Genomic DNA, 16800 nt, shown 5'->3' with positions numbered 1-16800 from the left:
GGACTCCATGGGGTGTTTGTTTTCTCATTGTGTCTTGGTGATGGTAGACACTTTATTGCCCACAATCCATCTGGGAGCAGTGTTTTGAATATTCTGCCCCCCTTTCCCCCAACATCAATTTCCTTCACGTCTTCCAAAATGATAGACAGAAGAATTTAATACATTTAATGCTTTTCCTTCCATTTACACTATCATAAATTACAAAGTATTGTTCACTTCACAAAATAAAACCATTTCCAGATAGTTTTTTGACAGTATCAAGAAGTACATAAGCTACAACAAACAAATCTGTACAGTTGGGAGGAACGATACTAGCAGGGACCAAGCAGAATCATTCTGACCCCTGTGTGCCAGCGGAGTCCATCCACATAGCCCTCAGGACTTTCTAGGATAACAACTGCACTGCCCTCTCCCCTTTCAGCTCGCTTATCACACAGTAATTCTCTTCTGGTCACTCCAAAACAAGACTAGTGAGTAATGACATGAATCATCACAGATAATGAGAGGAAAAGACTTTGTAGTTGGGGTTAAGAAAAAAAATTTAGATTGACAGTTTTTGACGTTTTAAATATTTTACCTATGTTACAAAATATAGAAATCTTGGTGTGGAAACTCATGCTAAGATAAATATAACCAATAAGATAGGACTGTAGCAATCAAATCATATTAAATTATTATCCATCAGAGTTACTTTGATCAAGGAGGAACACATATTTGTAAAAAACCAAACATTCATTCTTACTTTAAAAAGCAGGCTTGTTTATAAAACAAAAATGAAAAAAAATCAACAATGACTCTGCAGATTCACTTTTCATAAATACAGAAATGTGGCGAAAATGCAACCTGACATTAACAGATGAATTCAGAACGCTTGCCTGAAAAGAAAGAAGTGCTAACTTTTTACATGGCCCAGATATAACCAGTGTTGCCAAATCATTTTATGTAAAATGACCACGTTCTGCATGTTCTGTGATGTACACACATGATATGGAAAGACTATGACCAATTCATAGAACATACTTTGGGATTTCACAAAATTTTTATGGAAAGAAAATTTGTGGATGTTTCAGACCATCCTACAATTGCTATAAACATACACCGTACGACAGCAAAATGCCAGTGCTTAACAGCAAATCTATCAAAAGCAGGGACAGAGGTGGGAGGCGAAATTTCATTGCAAAGCACTGATAAGGACAGAGGTATGTCAAGATAATACTGCATTCACGGTAAACTTTTCAGGGATCGCAGCAAGAAGGCAGGACAAGGTACACAGGGTAATAATCAATGCACTGCATTGAGTTCTATTTGCTAAAATAAAGTAACATTCTTGCAGCTAAAATAAAAATACATTTTACAATATAAGTTTCATTTAACATTTAACATATAGAATTGTCTTCTTTTTGTAAGTGGAAAATGTATAACTGTATCAAGTACCTCTATGAATTAAGTTCCCTTTTATTACTGATAAGACTGAAGTTTAAAGGTCTACGTTGTTTTTTAATAAGTTAAAGAAAGATTTATTAATCACTCTTCCAGCAAAACAGACATACGAGGCACAGCAAAGACCCAGGCAAGGGCTTTTTCTCACCCTCATCCTTGCTGTTCTCCTGTGGAGGGGGCCAGTGTCTATGAGACACAGTAGCCGACGTGGTGATCCTCTGTGGTCTAGGAAATTCCACCACTTGTTTGGAAAACAAATCAAGTGTAAAAGATGTTTTTATTTCTTTAGCCTTATCGATTTAGATGGGGCTCGGGCCACTCAGCTCACTTCCCTGGTGGATTAAAACAAAACATCTTCGTTTTCTATTAAAATCTGCACGATCGTCTTTTGGTACCGCATGTCATGGAGGCTGGTGAGGGTACTGTCCTCAGGGGGTCTCATCAGGGTGGGCCCAAATACGATCCCCAGATTTTCAGCGTTCATGAAATTGTCCTTTTCATTCAGAGTCACCCTGCAAGACAGACATATACACAGAGGCATTATACAGACTCGAGGGTGGATCTGTATACTGATTATGAAGTTCTCTGGTTTGGGAATTTGCAAAAGAAAATTGAGAATTGGAATTATACAGAAGTATTTTTTAAAAGGTAATTTTCTGACTAAAAAAAAGTTTTAGACTACTGACATTGCCTTCAGCCAGTAGAAGTGAACTACTAAGTCAATCTGGTATAGACACACTTTTTAAAATTATAAAATCAGTCCTTACTAAATAAACGTGGAACTCTCATTGAGGGAATATTGGTTTGAAGGGGCAGTAGATTATTAGGTGGCCCATAGTGCATACAGATTTAGTCTAGGCTTGTATGAATGTCTTCTTTTTCCCTCTTGTCGCTGTCTACTGGTCTGTATGCTGGCAAACCAGGAAGCTGAGGGCAGATTCCCTGTCTGCTGGCAGGCCTAGGGCCTGAGGAGAAAGGTCAAGCCATCATCATGGGACTGGGAAATGGCTGGAATGTGGCCAAACGGAAAAGCAGTTGGATATTATTTCTAGTTCCCACAGGATGAGGTCTGGAGCAGTAATTATTGTTGGAATTGAAAATCGTCATTTCATCACTAATCATTAGGGAAATGCAAATCAAAACTGCAGTGAGGTATCACCTCACACTGGTCAGAATGGCCATCATCAAAACATCTACAAACAATAAATGCTGGAGAGGGTGTGGAGAAAAGGGAACCCTCCTGCACTGTTGGTGGGAATGTAAATTGGTACAGCCACTGTGGAGAACAGTATGGAAGTTCCTTAAAAACTAAATATAGAACTACCATATGATCCAGCAGTCCCACACCTGGGCATATATCTGGAGAAAACCATAATTCGAAAAGATAACATGCACCCCCAATGTTCATTGCAGCACTATTTATAATAGCCAAGACCTGGAAGCAACCTAAATGTTCATTGACAGAGGAGTGGAGAAAGAAGATGTGGTACATATACACAACAGAATATTACTCAGCCATAAAAAAGAATGAAATAATGCCATTTGCAGCAACATGGATGGACCTAGAGACTGTCATAATGAGTGAAGTAAGTCAAAGACAAATATCATATGATAGCACTTATATGTGGAATCTAAAAAAAAATGGTACAAATGAACTTATTTACAAAACAGAAATAGAGTGACAGATGTAGAAAATAAACTTATGGTTACCAGGGGAAAGTGAGGGGTGAGGGATAAATGGGGAGATAGGGATTGACATATACACACTACTGTATATAAAATAACTAATAAGGACCTACTGTATAGCACAGGGAACTCTCCTCAATACTGTGTAATGACCTGTAAGGGAAAAGAATCTAAAAAAGAGTGGATAGATGTATATGTGTAACTGATTCACTTTGCTGTACACCTGGAACTAATACAACATTGTAAATCAACTATACTCCAAGATCTAGGGGAAGATGGCGGAAAGGTAAGACGCGGAGATCACCTTCCTCCCCACAGATACATCAGAAATACATCTACACGTGGAACAACTCCTACAGAACACCTAATGAACACTGGCAGAAGACCTCAGACCTCCCAAAAGATGTGCGAGGAGAGGGGATTAAGAGTGCCGCTTAAAGGAGCTCCAGAGATGGGCGTGAGCCGCGGCTCTCAGCGCGGACCCCAGAGACGGGCATGAGACGCTAAGGCTGCTGCCGCCGCCACCAAGAAGCCTGTGTGGAAGCACAGGTCACTGTCCACACCTCCCCTCCCGGGGAGCCTGTGCAGCCTGCCACTGCCAGGGTCCCGGGATCCATGGGCAACTTCCCCGGGAGAACGCACGGCGCGCCTCAGGCTGGTGCAACGTCACGCCGGCCTCTGCCACCGCAGGCTCGCCCCGCACTCCGTACCGCTCCCTCCCCCCGGCCTGAGTGAGCCGGAGCCCCCGAATCAGCGGCTCCTTTAACCCCGTCCTGTCTGAGCGAAGAACAGATGCCCTCTGGCGACCTACACGCAGAGGCGGGGCCAAATCCAAAGCTGAACCCCAGGAGCTGTGCAAACAAAGAAGAGAAAGGGAAATCTCTCCCAGCAGCCTCAGGAGCAGTGGATTAAATCTCCACAATCAACTTGATGTACCCTGCATCTGTGGAATACCTGAACAGACAACGAATCATCCCAAATTGAGGAGGTGGACTTTGAGAGCAAGATTTATGATTTTTTCCCCTTTTCCTCTTTTTGTGAGTGTGTATGTGTATGCTTCTGTGTGAGATTCTTTTCTGTATAGCTTTGCTTTCACCATTTGTCCTAGCATTCTATCCGTCCTTTTTTTTTTTTTACTTAAAAAAATTTTTTTTCTTAATAATTATTTTTTTATTTTACTAACTTTATTTTATTTTACCTTATTTTATTTTCTTTTATCCTCTTTCTTTATTTCTTTTTACTTTTTCTCCCTTTTATTCTGAGCTGTGTGGATGAAAGGCTCTTGGTGCTGCATCCAGGAGTCAGTGCTGTGCCTCTGAGGTGGGAGAGCCAACTTCAGGACACTGGTCCACAAGAGACCTCCCAACTCCACTTAATATCAAACAGCGAAAATCTCCCAGAGATCTCCATCTCAACACCAGCACCCAGCTTCACTCAACAAGTAGCAAGCTACAGTGCTGGACACCCTATGCCAAACAACTAGCAAGACAGGAACACAACCACACCCATTAGCAGAGAGGCTGCCTAAAATCATAGTAAGTCCACAGACAACCCAAAACACACCACCAGACGTGGACCTGCCAACCAGAAAGACAACATCCAGCCTCATCTGCCAGAACACAGGCACTAGTTCCCTCCACCAGGAAGCCTACACAACCCACTGAACCAACCTTAGCCACTGGGGATAGACGCCAAAAACAAAGGGAACTAAGAACCTGCAGCCTGCAAAAAGGAGATCCCAAACACAGGAAGATAAGCAAAATGAGAAGACAGAAAAACACACAGCATATAAAGGAGCAAGATAAAAACCCACCAGACCTAACAAATGAAGAGAAAATAGGCAGTCTACCTGAAAAAGAATTCAGAATAATGATAGTAAAGATGATCCAAAATCTTGGAAATAGAATAGACAAAATGCAAGAAACATTTAACAAGGATCTAGAAGAACTAAAGATGAAACAAACAATGAGGAACAACACAATAAATGAAATGAAAAATATAGATAGGATCAATAGCAGAATAACTGAGGCAGAAGAATGGATAAGATGACCTGGAAGATAAAATAGTGGAAATAACTACTGCAGAGCAGAATAAAGAAAAAAGAATGAAAAGAACTGAGGACAGTCTCAGAGACCTCTGGGACAACATTAAACACACCAACATTTGAATTATAGGGGTTCCAGAAGAAGAAGAGAAAAAGAAAGGGACTGAGAAAATATTTGAAGAGTTTATACTTGAAAACTTCCCTAATATGGGAAAGGAAACAGTTAATCAAGTCCAGGAAGCACAGAGAGTCCCATACAGAATAAATCCAAGGAGAAACACGCCAAGACACATATTAATCAAACTGTCAAAAATTAAATACAAAGAAAACATATTAAAAGCAGCAAGGGAAAAACAACAAATAACACACAAGGGAATCCCCATTAGGTTAACAGCTGATCTTTCAGCAGAAACTCTGCAAGCCAGAAGGGACTGGCAGGACATATTTAAAGTGATGAAGGAGAAAAACCTGCAACCAAGATTACTCTACCCAGCAAGGATCTCATTCAGATTTGATGGAGAAATTAAAAGCTTTACAGATGAGCAAAAGCTGAGAGAGTTCAGCACTGCCAAACCAGCTCTACAACAACTGCTAAAGGAACTTCTCTAGGCAAGAAACACGAGAGAAGGAAAAGACCTACAATAACGAACCCAAAACAATTAAGAAAATGGGAATAGGAACATACATATCGATAATTACCTTAAATGTAAATGGACTAAATGCTCCCACCAAAAGACACAGATTGGCTGAATGGATACAAAAACAAGACCCTTATATATGCTGTCTACAAGAGACCCACTTCAGACCTAGAGACACATACAGACTGAAAGTAAGGGGATGGAAAAAGATATTTCATGCAAATGGAAACCAAAAGAAAGCTGGAGTAGCAATTCTCATATCAGACAAAATAGACTTTAAAATAAAGACTATTACAAGAGACAATGAAGGACACTACATAATGATCAAGGGATCGGTCCAAGAAGAAGACACAACAATTGTAAATATTTATGCACCCAACATAGGAGCACCTCAATACATAAGGCAAATACTAACAGCCATAAAAGGGGAAATCGACAGTAACACATTCATAGTAGGGGACTTTAATACCCCACTTTCACCAATGGACAGATCATCCAAAATGAAAATAAATAAGGAAACACAAGCTTTAAATGATACATTAAACAAGATGGACTTAATTGATATTTATAGGACATTCCATCCAGAAACAACAGAATACACATTTTTCTCAAGTGCTCATGGAACATTCTCCAGGATAGATCATATCTTGGGTCACAAATCGAGCCTTGGTAAATTTAAGAAATTCAAAATTGTATCAAGTATCTTTTCCAACCACAATGCTATGAGACTAGATATCAATTACAGGAAAAGATCTGTAAAAAATACAAACACATGGAGGCTAAACAATACACTACTTAATAACGAAGTGATCACTGAAGAAATCAAAGAGGAAATCAAAAAATACCTAGAAACAAATGACAATGGAGACACGATGACCCAAAACCTATGGGATGCAGCAAAAGCAGTTCTAAGAGGGAAGTTTATAGCAATACAATCTTACCTTAAGAAACAGGAAACATATCGAATAAACAACGTAACCTTGCACCTAAAGCAATTAGAGAAAGAAGAACAAAAACCCCCCAAAGTTGGCAAAAGGAAAGAAATCATAAAGATCAGATCAGAAATAAAAAGGAATGAAGGAAACAATAGCAAAGATCAATAAAACTAAAAGCTGATTCTTTGAGAAGATAAACAAAATTGATAAACCATTAGCCAGACTCATCAAGAAAAAAAGGTAGAAGACTCAAATCAATAGAATTAGAAATGAAAAAGGAGAAGTAACAACTGACACTGCAGAAATACAAAAGATCATGAGAGATTACTACAAGCAACTCTATGCCAATAAAAAGGACAACCTGGAAGAAATGGACAAATTCTTAGAAATGCACAACCTGCCAAGACTGAATCAGGAAGAAATAGAAAATATGAACAGACCAATCACAAGCACTGAAATTGAAACTGTGATTAAAAATCTTCCAACAAACAAAAGCCAGGACCAGATGGCTTCACAGGCGAATTCTATCAAACATTTAGAGAAGAGCTAACACCTATCCTTCTCAAACTCTTGCAAAATATAGCAGAGGGAGCAACACTCCCAAACTCATTCTACGAGGCCACTGTCACCTTGATACCAAAACCAGACAAGGATGTCACAAAGAAAGGAAACTACAGGCCAATATCACTGATGAACATAGATGCAAAAATCCTCAACAAAATACTAGCAAACAGAATCCAACAGCACATTAAACGGATCATACACCATGATCAAGTGGGGTTTATTCCAGGAATGCAAGGATTCTTCAATATACACAAATCAATCAACGTGATACACCATATTAACAAACTGAAGGAGAAAAACCATATGGTCATCTCAATAGATGTAGAGAAAGCTTTCGACAAAATTCAACACCCATTTATGATAAAAACCCTGCAGAGAGTAGGCATAGAGGGAACTTTCCTCAACATAATAAAGGCTATATATGACAAACCCACAGCCAACATCGTCCTCAATGGTGAAAAACTGAACGCATTTCCACTAATATCAGTGGAGATCACTAAGATCACAAATTGCCCACTCTCACCACTCTTATTCAGTGTAGTTTTGGAAGTTTTAGCCACAGCAATCAGAGAAGAAAAAGAAATAAAAGGAATCCAAATCGGAAAAGAAGAAGTAAAGCTGTCACTGTTAGCAGATGACATGATACTATACATAGAGAATCCTAAAGAGGCTACCAGAAAACTACTAGAGCTAATCAATGAATTTGGTAAAGTAGCAGGATACAAAATTAATGCACAGAAATCTCTGGCATTCCTATATACTAATGATGAAAAATCTGAAAGTGAAATCAAGAAAACACTCCCATTTACCATTGCAACAAAAAGAATAAAATATCTAGGAATAAACCTACCTATGGAGACAAAAGACCTGTATGCAGAAAATTATAAGACACTGATGAAAGAAATTAAAGATGACACAAATAGATGGAGAGATATACCATGTTCTTGGATTGGAAGAATCAACATTGTGAAAATCACTACTACCCAAAGCAATCTACAGATTCAATGCAATCCCTATCAAACTACCACTGGCATTTTTCACAGAGCTAGAACAAAAAATTTCACAATTTGTATGGAAACACAAAAGACCCCGAATAGCCAAAGCAATCTTGAGAACGAAAAATGGAGCTGGAGGAATCAGGCTCCCTGACTTCAGACTATACTACAAAGATACAGTAATCAAGACAGTATGGTACTGGCACAAAAACAGAAATATGGATCAATGGAACAGGACAGAAAGCCCAGAGATAAACCCATGCACATATGGTCACCTTCTCTTTGATAAAGGAGGCAGAGACTGTACAGTGGAGAAAGGACAGCCTCTTCAATAAGTGGTGCTGGGAAAACTGGACAGGTAAATGTAAAAGTATGAGATTAGATCACTCCCTAACAGCATACACAAAAATAAGCTCAAAATGGAATAAAGACCTAAATGTAAGGCCAGAAACTATGAAACTCTTAGAGGAAAACACAGGAAGAACACTCTTTGACATAAATCACAGCAAGATCCTTTTTGACCCACCTCCTAGAGAAATGGAAAAAAAAACAAAAATAAACAAACGGGACCTAATGAAACTTCAAAGCTTTTGCACAGCAAAGGAAACCATAAAAAAGACCAAAAGGCAACCCTCATAATGGGAGAAAATATTTGCAAATGAAGCAACCGACAAAGGACTAACCTCCAAGATTTACAAGCAGCTCATGCAGCTCAATAACAAAAAAACAAACAACCCAATCCAGAAATGGGCAGAAGACCTAAATAGACATTTCTCCAAAGAAGATATACAGACTGCCAACGAATACATGAAAGAATGCTCAACATCATTAATCGTTAGAGAAATGCAAATCAAAACTACAATGAGATATCACATCACAGCAGTCAGAATGCCCATCATCAAAAAATCTAGAAACAATAAATGCTGGAGAGGGCTTGGAGAAAAGGTAACACTCTTGCACTGCTGGTGGGAATGTGAATTGGTACAGCCACTGTGGAGAACAGTATAGAGGTTCCTTATAAAACTACAAGTAGAACTACCATATGACCCAGCAGCCCCACTACTGGGCATATACCCTGAGAGAACCATAATTCAAAAAGAGTCATGTACCAAAATGTTCATTGCAGCTCTATTTACAATAGCCCGGAGATGGAAACAACCCAAGTGTCAATTATCGGATGAATGGATAAAGAAGATGTGGCACATATATACAATGGAATATTACTCAGCCATAAAAAGACACGAAATTGAGCTATTTGTAATGAGGTGGATGGACCTAGAGTCTGTCATATAGAGTGAAGTAAATCAGAAAGAGAAAGACAAATACCGTATGCTAACACATATATATGGAATTTAAGAAAAAGAAAAAAGTGTCATGAAGAACCTAGGGGTAAGACAGGAATAAAGACACAGACCTGGGACTTCCCTGGTGGCGTGGTGGCTGGGAGTCTGCCTACCAATGCAGGGGACACGGGTTCAAGCCCTGGCCTGGGAAGATCCCACATGCCCTGGCAACGAACAGTGGCTTCTGCTCTCCACAGCTAGAGAAAGCCCGCATGCAGCAGGGAAGGCCCAACACAGCCATAAATAAATAAAAAAAAAAAAAAAAAAAAAAAAAGACACAGACCTAGTAGAGAATGGACTTAAGGATATAGGGAGGGGGAAGGGTAAGTTGTGACAAAGTGAGATAGTGGCATGGACATATATACACTACCAAATGTAAAATAGATAGCTAGTGGGAAGCAGCCGCATAGCACAGGGAGATCAGCTCAGTGCTTTGTGACCACCTAGAGGGGTGGGATAGGGAGGGTGGGAGGGAGGGAGACGCAAGAGGGAAGAGATATGGGAACATAATGTATATGTATAACTGATTCACTTTGTTATAGAGCAGAAACTAACACACCATTGTAAAGCAATTATACTCCAATAAAGATGTTAAAAAAAACTACAATAAATATTATTTAAAAAAAAAAATCATCATTTAAACATCCATGCTCAAGAACTGCAAAGCCTTTAAAAGATGAAGTTCAAACTCCAAAGTTGGCTTAATACCTTCTAAGTAGAATAAAACTATGATCTCTCTGATATTTTGGTTTAAGGGTTTAGGTTTTAGGATGTTTCTAACAGATCTAAAAGGGATTACATTCTCCAAAGAAGAGCAAAATAGGATTAACATATGTTTAGGTTTTGCACAGAAAGCCATCCCTTTGTGTTTATTCTCTTGAAGCTAATTAAGACTAGCCATTTAGTATTATTTTAGGAAGGGTAATTCAGTTTGCATTACCTTCACCTTGCAAAGTTAAGAAGGAGGTAAGAAAGAAGTCATACTTCATTTTCAACGTGCTCATATGTCCCCACTACATCAGGCACCACACCTGACCAATCAAGATGGCTAGCAAACCCACCATAGTAAAAATACTAAATAATTGGCATTTAAGATTCAACTGGCACGTCAGCATTTCTCCTGATAATGATACTTTGCCTTCCAAAGTGTTAACAGTTGGGCACTGAAAGAAATAACTTAGAGCTATTTAAAAGCCACGCTGTCATACAAGTCTTTTTTTAATCCCAAAATTACTTGTACTCTTAAATTCAATAAATTAATCAGGGACTTCCCTGGTGGTGCAGTGGTTAAGAATCCACCTGCCAATGCAGGGATCATGGGTTCAATCCCTGGTCCGGGAAGATCCCACATGCCACGGAGCAACTAAGCCCGTGCACCACAACTACTGAGCCTGAGCTCTAGAGCCCACGAGTCACAACTACTGAGCCCACGTGCCACAACTACTGAAGCCCACACGCCTACACCCTGTGCTCCGCAACAAGAGAAGCCACTGCAATGAGAAGCCCGCAGACCGCCATGAAGAGTGGCCCCCGTTCTCTGCAACTGGAGAAAGCCCACGTGCAGCAACAAAGACCCAATGCAGCCAAAAATAAATAAATTTAAAAAAATAAATTAGTCAAAATGGGACTCTTCTAAGCTACATGTTACACCCCTGATCACGTTGAATATGAGCAAGAGTTTATATGTTTTAAAGGTAGAAGTGTTAAAACCTCAATACCTTAGTGTTTCTACAGTGTTCTCCACTTGCTTCCTTTCACTTACTGAATGGATCTGTAAGTTGGTATAGACAATTTTTTTTTTAAATCTAAGAATGGGCTGTTGCCATGTAACTTCCAGAAACACAGAGGAAGGCACACAGAAGCACCCTGATCCTTCCAACATCTCAAAGACCAACTGATTGACCTCACTATACAAGTACAGTGAAGGAAAGAGATCGATGGTTTAGGTAAGAGTCTGGAACCAGAGACTTAGTATCCTGTGAACACCCATCTCCATCTGTCTCGCGTGCTCTCACACAGATAACCCGGTGTGCAGCCCTCTGTGGCAGGCACCCTCTGAGATGGTTCCCAGTGATCCCTGCCTCCTGGAATTCATACCCTTGTAACCCCTTCCCCTAGAGCACGGGCTAGACCTAGTGACTTGCTTCTAGCACATAGGGTATAGCAAAAGCAACTGGATATCAATTCTGAGATTAGGTTACAGAAAGACTATCTCTCATCTTGGGTGCTCGCGCTTGTTTGCTGTAAGGGCGGCCAGCTGCCATTTGGGTGAGCTGCCTATGGGGAGACCCGTAGGACAGGGAACTGAGGGTGGCCTCCAGAGAACAGTCAGCAAGAGAGGCCTGCAGTCTAATAGCCACTGAAGAACTGAATCCTGCCAAACACCATGTGACTGACCTTGGAAGTGGATGCTCCCCGACTCAAGCCTCAGAGGAGGTTGTAGCCTGGCTGTCAGTTTGACTGCAACCTCATCAGAAACCTTGAACCAGAGGCACCCAGCGAAGCCACCTGGATTCCTGATCACAGAGACTGCGCGATAACAAATGGTTATTGTTTTAAGCCACTAAGTTTGGCGGCAATTTGTCCCTCAGTGATAGATAATTAACATGTCAAGTAAAACAAGAGATCAGAGTGGGAATGTGCTTGTCCAGAACGAAGGCAGCCTCAGGAATCTGGGACTCTCGTAAGCAGGAGGACGAACAGAACACAGAGCACAAGGCTGGTGTGGGAGGAAGATGCAGAGGCGGAGGCAGTGCAGGCAAATGGTTAAGACACAGTAAGGGCCATGGCTCAGACCGGGTTTCAGTCCTGGCTTTACTGCATCTCTTTGCGTCACTTATTGAACCTCCCCAGGTTTCAGCAATATCATCTAACAGTACCCCCCTCATAGAGATAACACATCTAAAGTGCACGGAGCCCCTGCCACAGAGTGAGTGGCTGGCAGTTATGAATGGGGCTGGACTGGAGAAGGCGGCCTAATTCACTCTGAAGGGCGGTCGGTCTGTTCAGCGGGTTGGGGAGGCTGTGAACTTTTCCTGATGCGTTAACTGCCCAGGGCAGGGAGGGACTGCAGAAGCAGCGCCGAGGAGGTGTGAACTTACTTCTTTAGGTGGATCATCAGGTACCGGAGGGTCTCATAGTGGGCAGGAGGAAGCAGCATCAGCACTTCGTGGACCGCTTCCAGCCTCTCATCCGCACTGGAGATTTCTGTGAAGATCACACGTAATGAATATTCGTGCAGTGTTGAAACATTAAAGTTTTCAGGGAAGTAACAAGAAGTTTGGTTTGTTCAGGTTGCAGAAAAAGGGGCAGTCTACTAACGTTTCACTTAAAGTAATCAATGTGTTCTGTGTCTTGCCGTATTCCAGAGAAGGGTTTGAGGCTGGGAACCACGTGAGTGTTGAACGTCCACTGGCCGTGTGGCAGGAGGCTGCCTACGGTCCTTGCCCTCCAGAAACCTGCAGCCCTGTAGATGCTTGCTGGTGGCACATGCACCGACTGTGTTTTGCCCATCTTCTGAACACTGGATTTGCTAGAAAACTCACTATCCCCAGCTTTAGTTTAAATTGGACCACACTTGGGAGTGTTCTCTTGAAGTTGTCTACCAGCTCCTTCCGTGGCAGCCTTCCATGACGGAATACACTCTACAATGCAAGGGCACTGACAGGTGAGCCAGCCAACTCAGTCTGCACTGATGGCACTTTTCACCAGAATGTTGGCACGGTTAAGCCCAGTGTGCCGTCCAGGTTAGGAAGTAGATAGTAGGTATATTAACAATGGGAGGAAGCATGCATGCTTCTGCCTTTTAGGACTCGGATAGGTATTGGCAGCCACTCAAAGAAAGCTCCCCTGGTCACTCCTCCTGGGGCAGAGGGCACCCTGCTGCCAGAACCTTCTCCCCCAAGACCACCAGGACCCAGGAAAGAATGCTCTCACCAGGGAGTAGGGCCACAGCTCATCTGGAAAGTACACCTTGCACTAATCCCAGCCTGACCACATCTCTCCCCATCAGGCATCTTGTTATTATATTTAGCAACACATATCTTTAAAGGTTATATATTTTTTTAATAAAAAGTTCCTTGAGGTGTGCTTGACTTCTACGTCATTCATTCTAGCACCTAAATCTCCCCTTCCTCACTGTGCTCCTGGACAAAGTGTAGTGCAATTCCCCCCACACCCCGACACACATATACACACTATGGTTCTCTCTCCTGACGGTGGTGACCCAAGTGCCAAACCCTGAATGAGCAGCTATGGACTGATGGAAGTCCAATGCTGACGTGCCATCCCTGGACCTGTGAGCTCGGCTCTCCAAGCCTAGCTTTCCTCCTCTGTACAACGGGATTAGAGTACGTGATTCATCAGGTAGATGGGAAGATTAAACAAGAAGATATTGGTGAGAGTTCCTAGTACAGTAGGTGACACAGTATATTCTGGGCCTATTACTAATTTTGAACAGCATCAATGTGCAAAACTTGGGGTATGACTTTAATTGATTAGCAATGGGATTCTGCCTAATAGATGAAAGTAGTTAATCTATACAGTCCTCATTGAAGAACATCTGATTGTTTGCTGCAGAAACATTCTGCTTTCAACATATAAGAGTAAGCCTGACTGTGCTGGTTCCCAGCATAGGAGAAACGATGGGGAGAGACAGAACTGCCTGGCACCTAGCTTCAGCCGAGTAGAGCTGGCTTAGTACTGGGTCAACTCAGCTGGTGAAGTATGCCTGGTTTTCTTTTAACTGTACCATTGTGCTCTCGCTTGGCAAAGCAAATCCTCATGCAATAATTTAATCAGGTCTGAGTTTTAATTTTCTTGAAGTCAAAAGCATTGCACTTAAAACTTTGGTGCCATTAAAAAATTAGTTCTCCATACTTACTTGCTGCTTCTATAAATCTGGAATAGGTATCATAGGTGATGACAGGAATGGGTAAGTCTCTGAAATACAGTTTAAGGGCTCCAGTGATGATGTTTATGTCTGGATAGATGTTGGCAGATATATCGGCCTTTTCACCATCTGAAAAACAATCAATGATCCAATTCCTAATTAGGACCTTATTTCACCAAGTTAAAGCATGCCCAGAAAGAAAAAAAAGATCCAACAATGAATGCTCCTTTACAAGTTTCAGCTGACTACTTTGGCTTCTAATAACACTGAGATGCAGGAAGTAACAAAAGAAGTTTGGTGAGAGGGATTTTGGGTCCTAGGGTAAGTGTAGCCAAAAAAGTAGTGAAATAGACTTAAAATAGTTCTTTGGGTCCCAGCCCCTAGTAATTTGCTAAATAGAAATCTAGCACAGTAATTTATATTCTAGACACAAAGGTTCATAATAGAATAACAATCTAATTGGAAGTAAAAAAAATCAAGAATCTCTTATTTAGTATTCTTTGGACTTGGATTTGAAGATCACATACAGAAAATAATGGTCGAATATCTTCAGTTTCTAATATCTCGTTCAGGCTTACTGAAGTTTCTTTTCACTTGATTATTTCTCCCCTAGTCCCCAGGACTTTAATCTGGGAAACTTTAACCTTCCCTCATGTATAGGTAATGTTATATTTCTAACTATTTTTACAATCATTCTGAAGACATTTTTTGACTTTCTGTTTTACCATTAGTAAATACCAGTCCAATTTAATTGTTGCAGTCTGTAAAACTTTTTGGATAGAAACATGTTTCAATCATATAGGGATTATTAGCATTTTCCTTTATACAGAGAACTGAAAGAACAAATGCCTCAGCAAATTTGGTTCTGAGGATTAAAAAAGCTCCTAATGTACAGAAAACAATAAGAGTGTAGCAGATAATGCCATCTGATCCCCTTATTTATGTACTTAACAAATATTTGAGAGTCTACCATGTGCCAGGCACTATTAAGCCCTAGTGCATCAAAGAAGAAAAGACATACGGTTGGTCCCTCAGTATCCAAGGGGGATTGGTTCCAGGAACTTCCCACTGTGTGGACACCATAATCCAAGGATGCTCAAGTCTCTGATGTAAAATGGCTTCGTATGTGCATATAACCTATGCATATCCTCCAGTATACTTTAAATCATCTCTAGATGACTTACAATACCTAATACAATGTAAATGCTACATAAAGACTTGCCAGCATGTGGCAAGTTCAAGTTCTGCTTTTTGGAACTTTCTGGAATTCAAAAAAATATTTTGGATCCATGATTGGTTGAATCTACGGATATGGAACCTGCAGATACAGAAGGCCAACCGTACTCCCTTCAAATATAACTCTAGTTAGACTGGGAGTCAGGCCTGCAACTCAACAATTACAAGGAAATAAGAAGACTGCTGTGCTGGAGACATGTGGAAACAAGGGGGCGGGCAGAGGAAAAGGAAATGGAATTCTTAGGTCAGCTTGGGGAGGTTGGGGAGGAGCCGTGACAAAGGAAAGACTTGAGCTGACACCTGATGAATAGGTAAGTGCTTGCCAGGCAGAGATGTGAACACATCCTGGATGGACAGAGCAACGTGAGCCCAGGTGCTTGTTCATGAAAAGAGGTAGGGTGTATTTCAGTATTGCTGGGGTACAGAGTATACAGACAGGAGGAACTGGCTATGAGCCTGGACAGATAGGGCAGCTAGATCATCAGAGACCTTGTCTACTACTCTACAGAGTGCAGGTCCTAGCTAGTGGGCTAGACGTTCCATCTCTGATTGGCTGTACCAGAAGTATTTGGACCATTCAACAGATATACAGATTCTTGGGCTCACTCAGCTTCCTGAATGAGTCCCCAGGGGGGGGCCTGGTGATCTGTATTTTTAGTAAGTTCCCAAGTTGGCTCATGGTATCTGACCTAAGAAAGAATATGGCCTAGAGGACGTATGGCACAGTCACAAAGAACAAAAGGAGTTACCTCCTAAACTTCCCCGACTTCAGTGCCAGGGGTACCCCCATCCCTATGCTCTCTTCTTTGGCACTCTGGGAGAAGAAATTAAAGGGATCTGAGACGGAGGATGCAGAAGGTACCCTGGTGCCATGTGAACTGACCATAAATGTTGGGCAACCAAGTCAAGAACCTTAATGGCACCAAATGCTGTCTGATCATTTTCAAGTAGTATTTTAAACTCACTTCTCCATATGGTCAACTGTCCACGACTTTTAAAAAAACACTTTCCCCAGAGAAGCAGAGAAT

The 16800-nt window shown here is 41.2% G+C and overlaps 1 protein-coding gene across 7 annotated transcripts in view; it reads right to left on the bottom strand.

Annotated features, from left to right (window-relative positions):
• Positions 1-1493: 1493 nt before the first annotated feature.
• Positions 1494-16800, bottom strand: part of CHN2 (chimerin 2) — a 331855-nt gene continuing 316548 nt past the window's right edge. For 4 of the 7 annotated variants that reach the window (XM_065884488.1, XM_065884490.1, XM_065884492.1 and 1 more), the window contains 2 exons: positions 12747-12852; positions 1781-1952 (listed from right to left, as the gene is read on the bottom strand). In XM_065884488.1, the coding sequence (XP_065740560.1) occupies positions 1781-1952; positions 12747-12852 (278 nt within the window). Of the gene's footprint in view, positions 1953-12746; positions 12853-14527; positions 14666-16800 lie in introns of all 7 variants that reach the window. The other 3 variants (XM_065884489.1, XM_065884487.1, XM_065884486.1) reach the window with 2 other exon arrangements.

The sequence above is a fragment of the Phocoena phocoena genome, chromosome 9 (genome assembly GCF_963924675.1).
Source record: "Phocoena phocoena chromosome 9, mPhoPho1.1, whole genome shotgun sequence".
Taxonomy (NCBI): Eukaryota; Metazoa; Chordata; class Mammalia; order Artiodactyla; family Phocoenidae; genus Phocoena; species Phocoena phocoena.
Note: the sequence above shows the minus strand (reverse complement) of the source record. Positions and strands in the feature narration are given on the sequence as shown.